The following is a 17,962-nucleotide window of genomic DNA, read 5'->3' as shown; positions in this document are numbered from 1 at the left end:
GAGAGAGCAGCAGACTGAGGGTCAGTCTCCGCAGAGGGAGAGAGCAGCAGACTGAGGGTCAGGCTCCGCAGAGGGAGAGAGCAGCAGACTGAGGGTCAGGCTCCGCAGAGGGAGAGAGCAGCAGACTGAGGGTCAGGCTCCGCAGAGGGAGAGAGCAGCAGACTGAGGGTCAGGCTCCGCAGAGGGAGAGAGCAGCAGACTGAGGGTCAGTCTCCGCAGAGGGAGAGAGCAGCAGACTGAGGGTCAGTCTCCGCAGAGGGAGAGAGCAGCAGACTGAGGGTCAGTCTCCGCAGAGGGAGAGAGCAGCAGACTGAGGGTCAGTCTCCGCAGAGGGAGAGAGCAGCAGACTGAGGGTCAGTCTCAGCAGAGGGAGAGAGCAGCAGACTGAGGGTCAGTCTCAGCAGAGGGAGAGAGCAGCAGACTGAGGGTCAGTCTCAGCAGAGGGAGAGAGCAGCAGACTGAGGGTCAGTCTCAGCAGAGGGAGAGAGCAGCAGACTGAGGGTCAGTCTCAGCAGAGGGGAGAGAGCAGCAGACTGAGGGTCAGTCTCAGCAGAGGGAGAGAGCAGCAGACTGAGGGTCAGTCTCAGCAGAGGGAGAGAGCAGCAGACTGAGGGTCAGTCTCAGCAGAGGGAGAGAGCAGCAGACTGAGGGTCAGTCTCAGCAGAGGGAGAGAGCAGCAGACTGAGGGTCAGTCTCAGCAGAGGGAGAGAGCAGCAGACTGAGGGTCAGTCTCAGCAGAGGGAGAGAGCAGCAGGACTGAGGGTTCAGTCTCAGCAGAGGGAGAGAGCAGCAGACTGAGGGTCCAGTCTCAGCAGAGGGAGAGAGCAGCAGACTGAGGGTCAGTCTCAGCAGAGGGGAGAGAGCAGCAGACTGAGGGTCAGTCTCAGCAGAGGAGAGAGCAGCAGACTGAGGGTCAGTCTCAGCAGAGGGAGAGAGCAGCAGACTGAGGGTCAGTCTCAGCAGAGGGAGAGAGCAGCAGACTGAGGGTCAGTCTCAGCAGAGGGAGAGAGCAGCAGCAGGACTGAGGGTCAGTCTCAGCAGAGGGAGAGAGCAGCAGACTGAGGGTCAGTCTCAGCAGAGGAGAGAGAGCAGACTGAGGGTCAGTTCAGCAGAGGGAGAGAGCAGCAGACTGAGGGTCAGTCTCAGCAGAGGGAGAGAGCAGCAGACTGAGGGTCAGTCTCAGCAGAGGGATGAGAGCCACAGAGAGAGAGCAGACTGAGGGTCAGTCTCAGCAGAGGGAGAGAGCAGCAGACTGAGGGTCAGTCTCAGCAGAGGGAGAGAGCAGCAGACTGAGGGTCAGTCTCAGCAGAGGGAGAGAGCAGCAGACTGAGGGTCAGTCTCAGCAGAGGGAGAGAGCAGCAGACTGAGGGTCAGTCTCAGCAGAGGGAGAGAGCAGCAGACTGAGGGTCAGTCTCAGCAGAGGGAGAGAGCAGCAGACTGAGGGTCAGTCTCAGCAGAGGGAGAGAGCAGCAGACTGAGGGTCAGTCTCAGCAGAGGGAGAGAGCAGCAGACTGAGGGTCAGTCTCAGCAGAGGGAGAGAGCAGCAGACTGAGGGTCAGTCTCAGCAGAGGGAGAGAGCAGCAGACTGAGGGTCAGTCTCAGCAGAGGGAGAGAGCAGCAGACTGAGGGTCAGTCTCAGCAGAGGGAGAGAGCAGCAGACTGAGGGTCAGTCTCAGCAGAGGGAGAGAGCAGCAGACTGAGGGTCAGTCTCAGCAGAGGGAGAGAGCAGCAGACTGAGGGTCAGTCTCAGCAGAGGGAGAGAGCAGCAGACTGAGGGTCAGTTCAGCAGAGGGAGAGAGCAGCAGACTGAGGGTCAGTCTCAGCAGAGGGAGGAGAGCAGCAGACTGAGGGTCCGTCTCAGCAGAGGGACGAGAGCAGCAGACTGAGGGTCAGTTCTCAGCAGAGGGAGAGAGGAGCAGCAGACTGAGGGTCACGTCTCAGCAGAGGGAGAGAGCAGCAGACTGAGGGTCAGTCTCAGCAGAGGGAGAGAGCAGCAGACTGAGGGTCAGTCTCAGCAGAGGGAGAGAGCAGCAGACTGAGGGTCAGTCTCAGCAGAGGGGAGAGAGCAGCAGACTGGAGGTCAGTCTCAGCCGAGGGAGAGAGCAGCAGGACTGGGGGTCAGTCTCAGCGGAGGGAGAGAGCAGCAGACTGAGGGTCAGTCTCAGCAGAGGGAAGACGAGAGCAGAACTGAGGGTCACGTCTCAGTAAACTGAGGGTCAGTCTCCGCAGAGGGAGAGAGCAGCAGACTGAGGGTCAGTCTCAGCAGAGGGAGAGGGCTGCATCTGAGGGTCAGTCTCAGCAGAGGGAGAGAGCAGCAGACTGAGGGTCAGTCTCAGCAGAGGGAGAGGGCAGTAGACTGAGGGTCAGTCTCAGCAGACTGAGGGTCAGTCTCAGCAGACTGAGGGTCAGTCTCAGCAGACTGAGGGTCAGTCTCAGCAGACTGAGGGTCAGTCTCAGCAGACTGAGGGTCAGTCTCAGCAGACTGAGGGTCAGTCTCAGCAGACTGAGGGTCAGTCTCAGCGGAGAGAGAGAGCAGCAGACTGACATACAAAGCTCAGATTTCTCACTTCCTGTTTTGCTTTCTCCTCAGGTTTCTGCCTGCCAATATGAGTTCTCACAGACATAATTCAAACAGTTTTAGAAACTTCAGAGTGTTTTCTACCCAATACTAATAATAATATGCATATATTCGCAACTTTTACTTTGGGCACCTTATTCATCCAAGCTACTCAATACTGTCCCCCAGCCATGAGAAGTTTTAAACATGAAGTCACTCATAAAACAGCATCTCTTGGCAGTGTTTAAACGTTGTGAAATCTCATGTTCTTTGACAGTCTCGCTCTAGTCATGGTTGTGGATTTCTTTTACACCTGCTACGTTTCTGCAGACACGGTCGTCTCAGCCATCCGATTAGCCAGCGGTAGACCTAATAGTGCCCTTGCTTTGCTGTCCGGTCCCGCCGGGAAGGCAGAGTTTGTAATATAGTGCAGCCGACTACATTCCTACTATAGACTGAGAATAATCAGCAGATTTCCTTGATTCCAACAGTTCAGTTAACTAGGCCTCGATGTGTTTGCCCATATAGTTAAATAAAGGTGAAATAAAAAATAAATAAATATATCATGCTGCTTGGCACAACGTGGAAATAATAAAAGTGCAGAAAATAATTTTTAGTGTGGCGTTGATTGAACAGTAGACATGGAGAAAGTCTAATTGAAACCACTTATAATGTATGTGTTGCCGCCCTAAGGTCATGAACTACTCAGAATGCAGATCTACTACTTGTATTATTCATTTCTATTAACCCCATCACCACTCCCCCCCTCTTCAGAGGATAAATATTTTTATTTTTTTTACATATATATTTTAAACATAAATTGCCATCACATACCGTCAAATGTGAAAAATATTGTGATATGTTTTGTCCTTATTGCCCAGCCCAAGGTTATTTGTTGTGACGTGCACAGAGATGAACTAACTGACAACAGTTACTTCCTTAGCTGTCCTTCTTCACTTCCTCTCCCGTCCACTTCCTGTGTGTCTAGTTCCTACAGGTGGGCAGCAGGGACAAACAGAGCGAGCTTAGGTCGTCCCGTTCTCTAGGGGATCTGAAGGGTTGTATACTCAAGAGCTCAGAGAGGGTCCGAAAACACTCCACAGGTTAGTCAATACACACACACACCTCGCACTACCCTGCTCTGTACACTTTCAGTGCCAAGCAAGGCAGCGTTACACTCAATTTCTGTGACTTCCTGTACTCCCATCCACCTCTATAGGAATGACTTCCTGTGCTGACATCCACCTCCCCCCTCCAGGTTCTCTCCATGCAGGTCGTAGGTCCCCCCCTCCAGGCTCGGTTCCAGAGGAGCAGCAGCAGATTGCCAGGCAGGGCTCCTTCACCTCTATTCACACAGAGGGAGAGTTTATACCTGAGGGCCTGGATCAGAAGGTAAGAGACAACATAATATTCTCTGTCTCTGTCACTAAGGGACAGTTTATACCTGAGGGTCTGGATCAGAAGGTAAGAGACAACATAATATTCTCTGTCTCTGTCACTAAGGGACAGTTTATACCTGAGGGTCTGGATCAGAAGGTAAGAGACTATACTATTCTCTGTCTCTGTCACTAAGGGACAGTTTATACCTGAGGGTCTGGATCAGAAGGATCAGAGACAACATAATATTCTCTGTCACTAAGGGACAGTTTATACCTGAGGGTCTGGATCAGAAGGTAAGAGACAACATAATATTCTCTGTCTCTGTCACTAAGGGACAGTTTATACCTGAGGGTCTGGATCAGAAGGTAAGAGACAATATACTATTCTCTGTCCCTGTCATTAAGGGACAGTTTATACCTGAGGGCCTGGATCAGAAGGTAAGCGACAATGTAGTACTCTCTCATTCGCGAGCTGCTCAGTGACGTGAGCCTACCAGACAAGCTAAATGCCTTCTATGCTCACTTTGAGGCAAACAACACTTAACCATGCATGAGAGCACCAGCTGTTCCAGATGACAGTGTGATCACACACTCCGTAGCCGATGTGAGTAAGACTTTTAAACAGTTCAACATTCACAAGGCCTCAGGGCCAGACGGATTACCAGGACTCATACTCAGAGCATACGCTGACCAGCTGGCAATGTCTTCTCTGACATTTTCAACCTCTCCCTGACCCAGTCTGTAATACCAACATGTTTCAAGCAGAGCACCATCCCTGTGCCAAAAGATCGCCAAGGTAACCTGCCTGAATTATAGTTCCGTAGCACTCTGTAGTCATGAAGGGCTTTGAAAGGCTGGTCATGGCTCACATCAGCACCATCATCCTAGCCACCCTGGGCCCACAACGCTGATGCTCATCACAAGGGGCCCCCCAGGGGTGCGTTCTTAGTCCCCTCTTGTACTCCCTGTTCACCCATGACTGTGTGGCCATGCACGACTCCAACACCATCATTAAGATTGCCGCTGACACTGGTGATAGGCTTGATCACCGACAACAATGACACAGCCTACAGGGAGGAGGTCAGAGACCTGGTGATAGGCCTGATCACCGACAACGACGAGACAGCCTACAGGGAGGAGGTCAGAGACCTGGTGATAGGCCTGATCACCAACGAGACAGCCTACAGGGAGGAGGTCAGAGACCTGGTGATAGGCCTGATCACCGACAACGACGAGACAGCCTACAGGGAGGAGGTCAGAGACCTGGCGGTGTGGTGCCAGGAGAACAACCTTTCCCTTCAACATGATCAAGACAAAGGAGATGATTGTGAACTACAGAAAACGGAGGGCAATCCACATCGATGGGTGCTGTAGTGGGTGGGTAGAGAGCTTCAAGTTCCTCGGTGTCCACGTCACTAAGGATCTATCATTGTCCACTCCCACCAACACAGTTGTGAAGAAGGACACGACAACGCTGCTGCTACTGTTTATCGGTCACTTCATTCCTAGTTATACGTACACATCTACCTCAACGACCTCATACCCCTGCACCTCCACTCAGTACTGGTACCCTGTGTATATTGTCTAGGTATCAATACTCAGTACTGGTACCCTGTGTATATAACCTAGTTATCATTACTCAGTACTGGTACCCTGTGTATATAACCTAGTTATCATTACTCAGTACCAGTACCCATCTCTGTCTTAGTCAAATGTGTCTGTTCCCTCGTACATCTCTGTCTCAGTCAAATGTGTCTGTTCCCTCGTACATCTCTGTCTCAGTCATAGTAAGGCTAACAATGTGATTATTCTGTTCCCTCGTACATCTCTGTCTCAGTCATAGTAAGGCTAACAATGTGATTATTCTGTTCCCTCGTACATCTCTGTCTCAGTCATAGTAAGGCTAACAATGTGATTATTCTGTTCCCTCGTACATCTCTGTCTCAGTCATAGTAAGGCTAACAATGTGATTATGCTGTTGTTTTCTTCAGTTGCTGGAGCCCTTTGGGAGTGCAGGCAACTCTCTGTCCAGCAGCTGTCAATCAATAGACCAAGCATTGGACAGGTGAGACCCTTACTTCTCTGCGATATGAAACATCTATGTATGTAAATTAGTTATGTTCGTTGTCAATAATGTGGAGTGTGTAGTGATTATACTGTTCAGAAACACATGAGGGGGGAGAGGAGGATGAGAGGAGGAGGAGGAGGAGTGGGGGTAGGGAGGAGGAGAGGGAGAGGAGGAGAGGGGAGGAGGCTGGAGAGAGAGGGGGGACGAGGGGGGGGAAGAAGGAGAGGAAGAGCTCTAAAGGGCAGAGGGAGAGAGCAGGACCAGTCTAACTAGTCTGTTGACTGACTGGTTAGTAGACTGATCTGTTGACTGACTGGTTAGTAGACTGATCTGTTGACTGACTGGTTAGTAGACTGATCTGTTGACTGACTGGTTAGTAGACTGATCTGTTGACTGACTGGTTAGTAGACTGATCTGTTGACTGACTGGTTAGTAGACTGATCTGTTGACTGACTGGTTAGTAGACTGATCTGTTGACTGACTGGTTAGTAGACTGATCTGTTGACTGACTGGTTAGTAGACTGATCTGTTGACTGACTGGTTAGTAGACTGATCTGTTGACTGACTGGTTAGTAGACTGATCTGTTGACTGACTGGTTAGTAGACTGATCTGTTGACTGTCTGGTTAGTAGACTGATCTGTTGACTGACTGTTTTGAACTGAAGTTGGTTCTGACCGGAGGGCGACCAGGTGCGGTCGTGTCCAGTCTTTGGGTCATGTTCAGCTGTTGCTTTGGCTTTAGAGGTCACCTTCAAGGTGAGAGACTGCTGACAATATGAATATTGACTTTAACCATTGTATAGTGTCCAGACCGCTCGTCCGCGTGCACCATCGCACGCATGTTGATTTTATCAACCGACAACCGAAGCGATCAGGACATGCAGGTTAAAATATCAAAACGAACTCTGAACCAATTATATTAATTAGGGGCAGGTCGAAAAGCATTAAAACAATCTCTCCTCCTTCAGGCGTCTTCTTCTAACTTTATTTGGCAGTTGGCAACCAACTTTAAGGTGCACTACCACCACCAACTGGACTGGAGTGTGGACCTCAGTTCATCTTTCAATCACCCCCGTGAGTCTATGCTCCTAAAAATCAATGAGGAGTTGGAGAGGCAGGACTTGCAGTGTGTCGAGCGTCACAAATAGAACCAAGTTTGGGACACGAGCGGTGTGGCCAGCATGTTACAGAGAGAGAGAGAGAGAGAGAGGGAAACGGCTCTACCTACACAAGTGTTATCTAGACAGTGGACAGGGGAACAATGACAGGATACGTTGCTGGAACTTTCCCCTCCAGTGGGCGCCGTGCCCTCTCATCCTGGGTCTCCCCTGCCGTCTGCCTCACGACACACTGGTTCAGACAAACACACACACAGCGTTAGATGCGTGTTTCCGGACATATTCAATCTCTCCTTATCCCAGTCTGCTGTCCCCACTTGCTTCAAGATGTCCACCATTGTTCCTGTACCCAAGAAAGCTAAGGTAACTGAGCTAAACGACTACCGCTCCGTAGCACTCACTTCCATCATCATGAAGTGCTTTGAGAGACTAGTCAAGGACCATATCACCTCCACCCTACCTGACACCCTAGACCCACTCCAATTTGCTTACCGCCCAAATAGGTCCACAGATGATGCAATCTCAACCACACTGCACACTGCCCTAACCCATCTGGGCAAGAGGAATACCTATGTGAGAATGCTGTTCATCGACTACAGCTCAGCATTTAACACCATAGTACCCTCCAAGCTCGTCATCAAGCTCGATACCCTGGGTCTCAACCCCGCCCTGTGCAACTGGGTACTGGACTTCCTGACGGGCCGCTCCCAGGTGGTGAGGGTAGGCAACAACATCTCCACCCCTCTGATCCTCAACACTGGGGCCCCACAAGGGTGCGTTCTCAGCTCTCTCCTGTACTCCCTGTTCACTCATGGCTGCATGGCCATGTACGCCTCCAACTCAATCAAGTTTGCGGACGACACTACAGTGGTAGGCCTGATTACCAACAACGACGAGACCGCCTACGGGGAGGAGGTGAGTGCCTTGGTGGAGTGGTGCCTGGAAAATAACCTCTTCCTTGACGTCAACAGAATAAAGGAACTCATCGTGGACAGCAGAGGGAGCATGACCCCCATCCACATCAGCAGGGCCGTAGTGGACAAGGTGGTAACCTGCACTGGCAGTCTGAAACGTTCCATCCATTCAGACATGGTGAAGATGGCACAACAGCGCCTCTTCAACCTCAGGAGGCTTTAAGAAATTCAGCTTGGCCCCTAAGATCCTCACAAACTTCTACAGATAAACCAATGAGAGCATCCTATCGGGCTGTATCACCGCCTGGTACGGCAATTAAACCGTCCGCAACGGCAGGGCTCTCAAATCAAATCAGGGGCTGGTGCTGTCTACAGTATAGCACCTAGTGTCATGATTAGAGAATATTTGTAAATAAGGTATTTCTGTTTTTTATTTTTAATACATTTGCAAAAATGGCTCTTTGTTATTATGGGGTATTGTGATGTCATTATGGGGTATTGTGATGTCATTATGGGGTATTGTGATGTCATTATGGGGTATTGTGATGTCATTATGGGGTATTGTGATGTCATTATGGGGTATTGTTTGTAGATCGATGAGGATTTTATTTCATTTAACCCATTTCAGAATAAGTCCGTAAGGTAATAAAATGTGGAAAAAGGGAAGAGGTCTGAATCCTTTCCAAATGCACTGTTCCTTTAAAGTATTCACACCTCTTGATTTATTCCACATTGTGTTACAGCCTGAATTTAAGAACCAGCAACGACGAGACCGCCTACGGGGAGGAGGATTACATTGTTTTTTTTCTCACCTATCTACACACAATACCCCATAATGACGTTTCTCTCGCTCTCAAGTTTTTCGTTTCTCTCAAAATGTTTGTAAATTGATTGAAAATAAAATACAGAAATAATCTAGTTTACATAAGTATTTATACCCCTGAATCAATACTTTATAGAATCCCCTTGGGCAATCCCCTAACCACTAGCAGGTAGCCTAGTGGTTAGAGCAGGTAGCCTAGTGGTTAGGGCATTGGGCCAGTAACTAGCACGTAGCTTAGTGGTTAGAACGTTGGGCCAGTAACCAGCAGGTAGCCTAGTGGTTAGAGGCGTTGGGCCAGTAACCAGCAGGTAGCCTAGTGGTTAGATCGTTGGGCCAGTAACCAGCAGGTAGCCTAGTGGTTAGAGTAGGTAGCCTAGTGGTTAGGGCGTTGGGCCAGTAACCAGCAGGTAGCCTAGTGGTTAGATTGTTGGGCCAGTAACCAGCAGGTAGCCTAGTGGTTAGATCGTTGGGCCAGTAACCAGCAGGTAGCCTAGTGGTTAGAGTAGGTAGCCTAGTGGTTAGGGCATTGGGCCAGTAACTAGCACGTAGCTTAGTGGTTAGAACGTTGGGCCAGTAACCAGCAGGTAGCCTAGTGGTTAGAGGCTTTGGGCCAGTAACCAGCAGGTAGCCTAGTGGTTAGAGCGTTGGGCCAGGAACCAGCAGGTAGCCTAGTGGTTAGAGCGTTGGGCCAGGAACCAGCAGGTAGCCTAGTGGTTGAGGCGTTGGGCCAGTAACCAGCAGGTAGCCTAGTGGTTAGATCGTTGGGCCAGTAACCAGCAGGTAGCCTAGTGGTTAGAGTAGGTAGCCTAGTGGTTAGGGCGTTGGGCCAGTAACCAGCAGGTAGCCTAGTGGTTAGATCATCGGGCCAGTAACCAGCAGGTAGCCTAGTGGTTAGATTGTTGGTGCCAGGAACCAGCAGGTAGCCTAGTGGTTGAGGCGTTGGGCCAGTAACCAGCAGGTAGCCTAGTGGTTAGATCGTTGGGCCAGTAACCAGCAGGTAGCCTAGTGGTTAGATTGTTGGTGCCAGTAACCAGCAGGTAGCCTAGTGGTTAGAGTAGGTAGCCTAGTGGTTAGGGTGTTGGGCCAGTAACCAGCAGGTAGCCTAGTGGTTAGATCATCGGGCCAGTAACCAGCAGGTAGCCTAGTGGTTAGATCGTTGGGCCAGTAACCAGCAGGTAGCCTAGTGGTTAGATCGTTGGGCCAGTAACCAGCAGGTAGCCTAGTGGTTAGATTGTTGGTGCCAGTAACCAGCAGGTAGCCTAGTGGTTAGAGTAGGTAGCCTAGTGGTTAGGGCGTTGGGCCAGTAACCAGCAGGTAGCCTAGTGGTTAGATCATCGGGCCAGTAACCAGCAGGTAGCCTAGTGGTTAGATCGTTGGGCCAGTAACCAGCAGGTAGCCTAGTGGTTAGATCGTTGGGCCAGTAACCAGCAGGTAGCCTAGTGGTTAGATTGTTGGTGCCAGTAACCAGCAGGTAGCCTAGTGGTTAGAGTAGGTAGCCTAGTGGTTAGGGCGTTGGGCCAGTAACCAGCAGGTAGCCTAGTGGTTAGATCATCGGGCCAGTAACCAGCAGGTAGCCTAGTGGTTAGATCGTTGGGCCAGTAACCGAAAGGTTGCTGGATTTGAAACCCTGAGCTGACAAGGTAAAAATCTGTCGTTCTGCCCCTGAACAAGGCAGTTAACCCACTGTTTTTTTTTTACCTTTATTTTACTAGGCAAGTCAGTTAAGAACAAATTCTTATTTTCAATGACGGCCTGGGAACAGTGGGTTAACTGCCTGTTCAAGGGCAGAACGACAGATTTTGCACCTTGTCAGCTCGGGGATTTGAACTTGCAACCTTTCGGTTACTAGTCCAATGCTCTAACCACTAGGCTACACTGTTCCCCGGTAGGCCATCATTGTAAATGAGAATTTGTTCTTAACGGACTTGCCTAGTTGTAAAAGTTGTACCCCCCCCCCGGCCAAACCAGGACGACGCTGGGCCAATTGTGCACTGCTCTATGGGACTCCCAATCACGGCCGGTTGTGATACAGCCTGGATTCGAACCAGGGTGTCTGTAGTGACTCCTCTAGCACTGCGATTCTCGCCTTAGACCGCTGCGCCACTCGAGAGCCCAACAAAATCTGGAAAAAGTCAAAGGGTGTGAATACCTTCTGAAGGCTCTGTATAATCTGTTTCATATTCAACAAAAGTGGAATTTGAAATGCTTTCTAAATGTAGTAGCAATCAAATGATAAACAACTGAGATTTCACCTTTCTTACTAGTCATCATACGTAGTGACTGTACAAAATTGGCACCATTTCATATAACTGATGACAGAAAATGTTTTGCCCAGTGCAGAACTGGACTGTTTTGGGAACATAGCTTTTATGATGTCCCCACCAGACTGTTATGAAACGTTCTGGGAACCTTTTACAGAACAGATTACAAGTGTTATGAAACGTTCTGGGAACCTTTTACAGAACAGATTACAAGTGTTATGAAACGTTCTGGGAACCTTTTACAGAACAGATTACAAGTGTTATGAAACGTTCTGGGAACCTTTTACAGAACAGATTACAAGTGTTATGAAACGTTCTGGGAACCTTTTACAGAACAGATTACAAGTGTTATGAAACGTTCTGGGAACCTTTTACAGAACAGATTACAAGTGTTATGAAACGTTCTGGGAACCTTTTACAGAACAGATTAGTGTTATGAAACGTTCTGGGAACATCAAGCGAATGTGTTATACAAACATTCTCTAGTCATCAGCACAACAGTTTTTTTTCTCATGAGAACATTTGCTGCGCCCTAATGAATGTTCTGGGAAATTTCACATAACCAATTTCATTTCTCTCTCTCTCTCTCATTTCTCTCTCTCTTGTTTCTCTCTACTCTCTTTTCTCAGCCCTCCTTTTCCCCAGAACAACCGAGACAACAACTATCTGAGCCTCAACTATGAAGGACACCGAGGTATGGGTTCATTCTGACCTTCCTCCTCAATGTGTAAATTGAGGTTATTAAATTCTGGTCCTTTGTGTTATGTTGTAATGATGTCTGACACTTTGTTTGCTGCTATTTTGGCCAGGTCTCTCTTGGAAAATAGGTTTTTAATCTCAATGAGACTACTTCCTCCCCTCTACCTCTCCTTGTCTCCCCATCTACCTCCCCCTTGTCTCCCCATCTACCTCCCCCTTGTCTCCCCATCTACCTCCCCCTTGTCTCCCCATCTACCTCCCCCTTGTCTCCCCATCTACCTCCCCATCTGTCTCCCCATCTACCTCCCCATCTGTCTCCCCATCTACCTCCCCATCTGTCTCCCCATCTGTCTCCCCATCTACCTCCCCATCTGTCTCCCCATCTGTCTCCCCATCTACCTCCCCATCTGTCTCCCCATCTACCTCCCCATCTGTCTCCCCATCTACCTCCCCATCTGTCTCCCCATCTACCTCCCCATCTGTCTCCCCATCTACCTCCCCCTTTGTCTCCCCATCTACCTCCCCCTTTGTCTCCCCATCTACCTCCCCATCTGTTTATTTTTTATTTTTTTATTTCACCTTTATTTAACCAGGTAGGCTAGTTGAGAACAAGTTCTCATTTGCAACTGCGACCTGGCCAAGATAAAGCATAGCAGTGTGAGCATACAACAAAGAGTTACACATGGAGTAAACAATTAACAAGTCAATAACACAGTAGAAAACGAAGGGGGGGTCTATATACAATGTGTGCAAAAGGCATGAGGAGGTAGGCAAATAATTACAATTTTGCAGATTAACACTGGAGTGATAAAACATCAGATGGTCATGTACAGGTAGAGATATTGGTGTGCAGAAGAGCAGAAAAGTAAATAAATAAAAACAGTACGGGGATGAGGTAGGTGAAAAGGGTGGGCTATTTACCAATAGACTATGTACAGCTGCAGCGATCGGTTAGCTGCTCAGATCTGTCTCCCCATCTACCTCCCCCTTGTCTCCCCATCTACCTCCCCCTCGTCTCCCCATCTACCTCCCCCTCGTCTCCCCATCTACCTCCCCCTCGTCTCCCCATCTACCTCCCCCTCGTCTCCCCATCTACCTCCCCCTCGTCTCCCCCATCTACCTGTAAGGTCTACCTACACCTGTTGTATTCAGCACATGTGACTAATAAAACTTGATTTGATGTGTGATCTCAGCTCTCCAGGATGTGGGGATGTTAGGCTTCATAACATTATTTCAGCAATACGTTCTCCCTCCTGCCTTCAACTAATCATTAGTAGGACATGACTGGCTGGCTGGCTGGCTGGCTGGCTGACCGGCTGGCTGACCGGCTGGCTGGCTGGCTGGCTGACCGGCTGGCTGACCGGCTGGCTGACTGGCTGGCTGACCGGCTGGCTGACTGGCTGGCTGACCGACCGGCCGGCTGACCGACTGGCTGGCTGACCGGCTGGCTGACCGGCTGGCTGGCTGGCTGGCTGACCGGCTGGCTGACTGGCTGGCTGACCGGCTGGCTGACTGGCTGGCTGACCGACCGGCCGGCTGACCGACTGGCCGGCTGACCGACTGGCCGGCTGACCGACTGGCTGGCTGACCGGCTGGCTGACTGGCCGGCTGGCTGGCTGACCGGCTGGCTGACCGGCTGGCTGACTGGCTGGCTGACCGGCTGGCTGACTGGCCGGCTGGCTGGCTGACCGGCTGGCTGACCGGCTGGCTGACCGGCTGGCTGACTGGCCGGCTGGCTGGCTGACCGACTGGCTGGCTGGCTGGCTGGCTGGCCGGCTGGCTGGCTGACCGACTGGCTGGCTGACCGGCTGACCGGCTGGCTGACTGGCCGGCTGGCTGGCTGACCGGCTGGCTGACTCTCTCTCTGCTCCCCCTGCAGGGCGCCACAGTAAAGGAGGAACTTTCCCTCGTCAATTCCACTTGTCCAATGGCAGCAAAGACTACAGCGATGGTAAGAGGGCTTTCTCCTGAACGATGCTGCTCTGTCGTTACACAGTAAGAGGGCTTTCTCCTGAACGATGCTGCTCTGTCGTTACACAGTAAGAGGGCTTTCTCCTGAACGATGCTGCTCTGTCGTTACACAGTAAGAGGGCTTTCTCCTGAACGATGCTGCTCTGTCGTTACACAGTAAGAGGGCTTTCTCCTGAACGATGCTGCTCTGTCGTTACACAGTAAGAGGGCTTTCTCCTGAACGATGCTGCTCTGTCGTTACACAGTAAGAGGGCTTTCTCCTGAACGATGCTGCTCTGTCGTTACACAGTAAGAGGGCTTTCTCCTGAATGATGCTGCTCTGTCGTTACACAGTAAGAGGGCTTTCTCCTGAACGATGCTGCTCTGTCGTTACACAGTAAGAGGGCTTTCTCCTGAATGATGCTGCTCTGTCGTTACACAGTAAGAGGGCTTTCTCCTGAACGATGCTGCTCTGTTGTTACAGTAAGAGGGCTTTCTCCTGAACGATGTTGCTCTGTCGTTACACAGTAAGATTATTCAGCATTTCACTGTAAGGTCTCCTACACCTGTTGTATTCTAACATACTAACAGTTATACTGCTTCCTGTCTCCCCTCCCCTAGCAACCCTCCCCTGATTGGACTAACAGACTAACAGTTATACTGCTTCCTGTCTCCCCTCCCCTAGCAACCCTCCCCTGATTGGACTAACAGGCTAATAGTTATACTGCTTCCTGTCTCCCCTCCCCTAGCAACCCTCCCCTGATTGGACTAACAGTTATACTGCTTCCTGTCTCCCCTCCCCTAGCAACCCTCCCCTGATTGGACTAACAGACTAACAGTTATACTGCTTCCTGTCTCCCCTCTCCTAGCAACCCTCCTCTGATTGGACTAACAGGCTAATAGTTATACTGCTTCCTGTCTCCCCTCCCCTAGCAACCCTCTCCTGATTGGACTAACAGGCTAATAGCTATACTGCTTCTTGTCTAGCCTTCCCCTAATTGGACTAACAGACTAACAGTTATACTGCTTCCTGTCTCCCCTCCCCTAGCAACCTTCCCCTGATTGGACTAACAGACTAACAGTTATACTGCTTCCTGTCTCCCCTCCCCTAGCAACCCTCCCCTGATTGGACTAACAGTTATACTGCTTCCTGTCTCCCCTCCCCTAGCAACCCTCCCCTGATTGGACTAACAGTTATACTGCTTCCTGTCTCCCCTCCCCTAGCAACCCTCCCCTGATTGGACTAACAGACTAACAGTTATACTGCTTCCTGTCTCCCCTCCCCTAGCAACCCTCCCCTGATTGGACTAACAGGCTAATAGTTATACTGCTTCCTGTCTCCCCTCCCCTAGCAACCCTTCCCTGATTGGACTGTTATACTGCTTATTTTTCAAAATCGTAAAATGTATCAGTTTCACAGCGATACTGTATAATATTATTAAATATTATACCCTTCTTGTACATTTTTTCCTGCCTTTTGTTTTGTCTCTATCAGTATATTGGATTTCAGCCATTTAATTTGCAATATTAGATCTGAAGGATGAAATTGTAGCCATCTCTGACTTTGTTTAAAAAGGAGGATACTTTACACAGGTGATTCTTTGTCAAGCCACCAAAAATGTAAACTTTTAATCTGCCAAAGGGCAAATAGCCTACTCTTAAACATAGGATGGGATTCTCTTAATAGCTTGCTAGAAAACCATTTGGATTTAGATAAAACCTCCATTGTAAGAATGCGGTTTAATGCCTTAAAACTATTAAATATTAATCTGCCAAACTTATCTTCGTTATCTAAATATGCTTGCAACCTTTTTCTAGTTTGCCATTTTTTTCTTGCATGATTTTAAAAAGGATTCTCCTGGAGTTGGTAGAGCCATAAATAAATATGTAACCTGAGAGAACTAGAGAAGTAATCAGGGTAGAGCTATGAATAAATATGTAACCTGAGAGAACTAGAGAATTAATCAGGGTAGAGCCGTGAATAAATATTTAACCTACAAATTAATCAGGGTAGACCATTAATAAATATGTAACCTGAGAGAACTAGAGAAGTAATCAGGGTAGAGCTATGAATAAATATGTAACCTGAGAGAACTAGAGAATTAATCAGGGTAGAGCCATGAATAAATATTTAACCTACAAATTAATCAGGGTAGACCCATGAATAAATATGTAACCTGAGAGAACTAGAGAATTAATCAGGGTAGAGCCATGAATAAATATTTTACCTACAAATTAATCAGGGTAGAGCCATGAATAAATATTTTACCTACAAATTAATCAGGGTAGAGCCATGAATAAATATTTAACCTACAAATTAATCAGGGTAGAGCCATGAATAAATATTTAACCTACAAATTAATCAGAGTAGAGCCATGATTAAATATGTAACCTGAGAATTAATCAGGGTAGAGCTATGAATAAATATGTAACCTGAGAATTAATCAGGGTAGAGCTATGAATAAATATGTAACCTGAGAGAACTAGAGAATGAATCAGGGTAGATCCATGAATAAATATGTAACCTGAGACGTAACTAGAGAATTAATCAGGGTAGAGCCACGAATAAATGTGTAACCTGAGAGAACTAGAGAAATAATCAGGGTAAAGCCATGAATAAATATGTAACCTGAGATATAACTAGAGAATTAATCAGGGTAGAGCCATGAATAAATATTTAACCTGCATATTAATCAGGGTAGTGCCATGAATAAATATTTAACCTGCATATTAATCAGGGTAGAGCCATGAATAAATATTTAACCTACAAATTAATCAGGGTAGAGCCATGAATAAATATTTAACCTACAAATTAATCAGGGTAGAGCCATGAATAAATATTTAACCTACAAATTAATCAGGGTAGAGCCATGAATAAATATTTAACCTACAAATTAATCAGGGTAGAGCCATGAATAAATATTTAACCTACAAATTAATCAGGGTAGAGCCATGAATAAATATTTAACCTACAAATTAATCAGGGTAGAGCCATGAGTAAATATGTAACCTGCGAATTAATCAGGGTAGAGCCATGAATAAATATTTAACCTACAAATTAATCAGGGTAGAGCCATGAATAAATATTTAACCTACAAATTAATCAGGGTAGAGCCATGAATAAATATTTAACCTACAAATTAATCAGGGTAGAGCCATGAATAAATATTTAACCTACAAATTAATCAGGGTAGAGCCATGAATAAATATTTAACCTACAAATTAATCAGGGTAGAGCCATGAATAAATATTTAACCTACAAATTAATCAGGGTAGAGCCATGAGTAAATATGTAACCTGCGAATTAATCAGGGTAGAGCCATGAATAAATATGTAACCTGAGAATTAATCAGGGTAGACCCATGAATAAATATGTAACCTGAGAGAACTAGAGAATTAATCAGGGTAGAGCCATGAATAAATATTTTACCTACTAATTAATCAGGGTAGAGCCATGAATAGATATTTAACCTACAAATTAATCAGGGTAAAGCCATGACTAAATATGTAACCTGAGAATGAATCAGGGTAGAGCCATGAATAAATATGTAACCTGAGAATTAATCAGGGTAATATTCCCAGAAATGTGTTTACAGTTAAAAAATCATATCTATTTTGCTGAGTTTTCTATCAAAGTTTTCCGGCATGATGTACACCAGGCACATCGACTTCACCATCTGCCCATTTAATCGGGAGACCAATTTAAAGTTGATCTTTTAGAGACCCAAACCATACCTGGCTTATCTGTAGTTGGGTTTTAGTCCAGAAAAACTGGAGAAATTATCCAAGTCTCCTCCGCTTTGAGTCATGAGAGATATACATGCATATTATTCATGTTAGCTTTCTGTGTACATTTAAGTGCCAGCTGTGCTGCCCTGTTCTGAGACAATTGTAATTTCCCGACATCCACCTGACAACACGACAAAACTATGGCCTGTAGGACCTGCCTTGTTGATAGTGTTGTTAAGAAGGCAGAGCAGCGCTTTATTATGGACAGACTTCTCCCCATCTTAGCTACTGTTGCATCAATATGTTTACAATCCAGGGTTACTCCAAGCAGTTTAGTCACCTCAACTTGCTCAATTTCTACATTATTTATTACAAGATTTAGTTGAGCTTTAGGGTTTAGTGAATTAATTGTCCCAAATTCAATGCTTTTAGTTTTAGAAATATTTAGGGCTAACTTATTCCTT

General features: G+C 47.7%; 1 protein-coding gene across 1 annotated transcript in view; it reads left to right on the top strand.

Moving 5' to 3' along the window:
* Nucleotides 1-17,962, top strand: part of map3k22 (mitogen-activated protein kinase kinase kinase 22) — a 68,569-nt gene that overhangs the window by 27,454 nt on the left and 23,153 nt on the right. Inside the window, exons 8-12 of the mRNA XM_031836463.1 lie at nucleotides 3,546-3,660; nucleotides 3,816-3,949; nucleotides 5,928-6,001; nucleotides 11,750-11,814; nucleotides 13,699-13,770. Of these exons, the coding sequence (XP_031692323.1) occupies nucleotides 3,546-3,660; nucleotides 3,816-3,949; nucleotides 5,928-6,001; nucleotides 11,750-11,814; nucleotides 13,699-13,770 (460 nt within the window). The remainder of the gene's footprint in view (nucleotides 1-3,545; nucleotides 3,661-3,815; nucleotides 3,950-5,927; nucleotides 6,002-11,749; nucleotides 11,815-13,698; nucleotides 13,771-17,962) is intronic.

The sequence above is a fragment of the Oncorhynchus kisutch genome, linkage group LG11, assembly GCF_002021735.2.
Source record: "Oncorhynchus kisutch isolate 150728-3 linkage group LG11, Okis_V2, whole genome shotgun sequence".
NCBI classification, from domain to species: Eukaryota; Metazoa; Chordata; class Actinopteri; order Salmoniformes; family Salmonidae; genus Oncorhynchus; species Oncorhynchus kisutch.
This window is presented reverse-complemented; position numbering and strand designations above follow the sequence as displayed.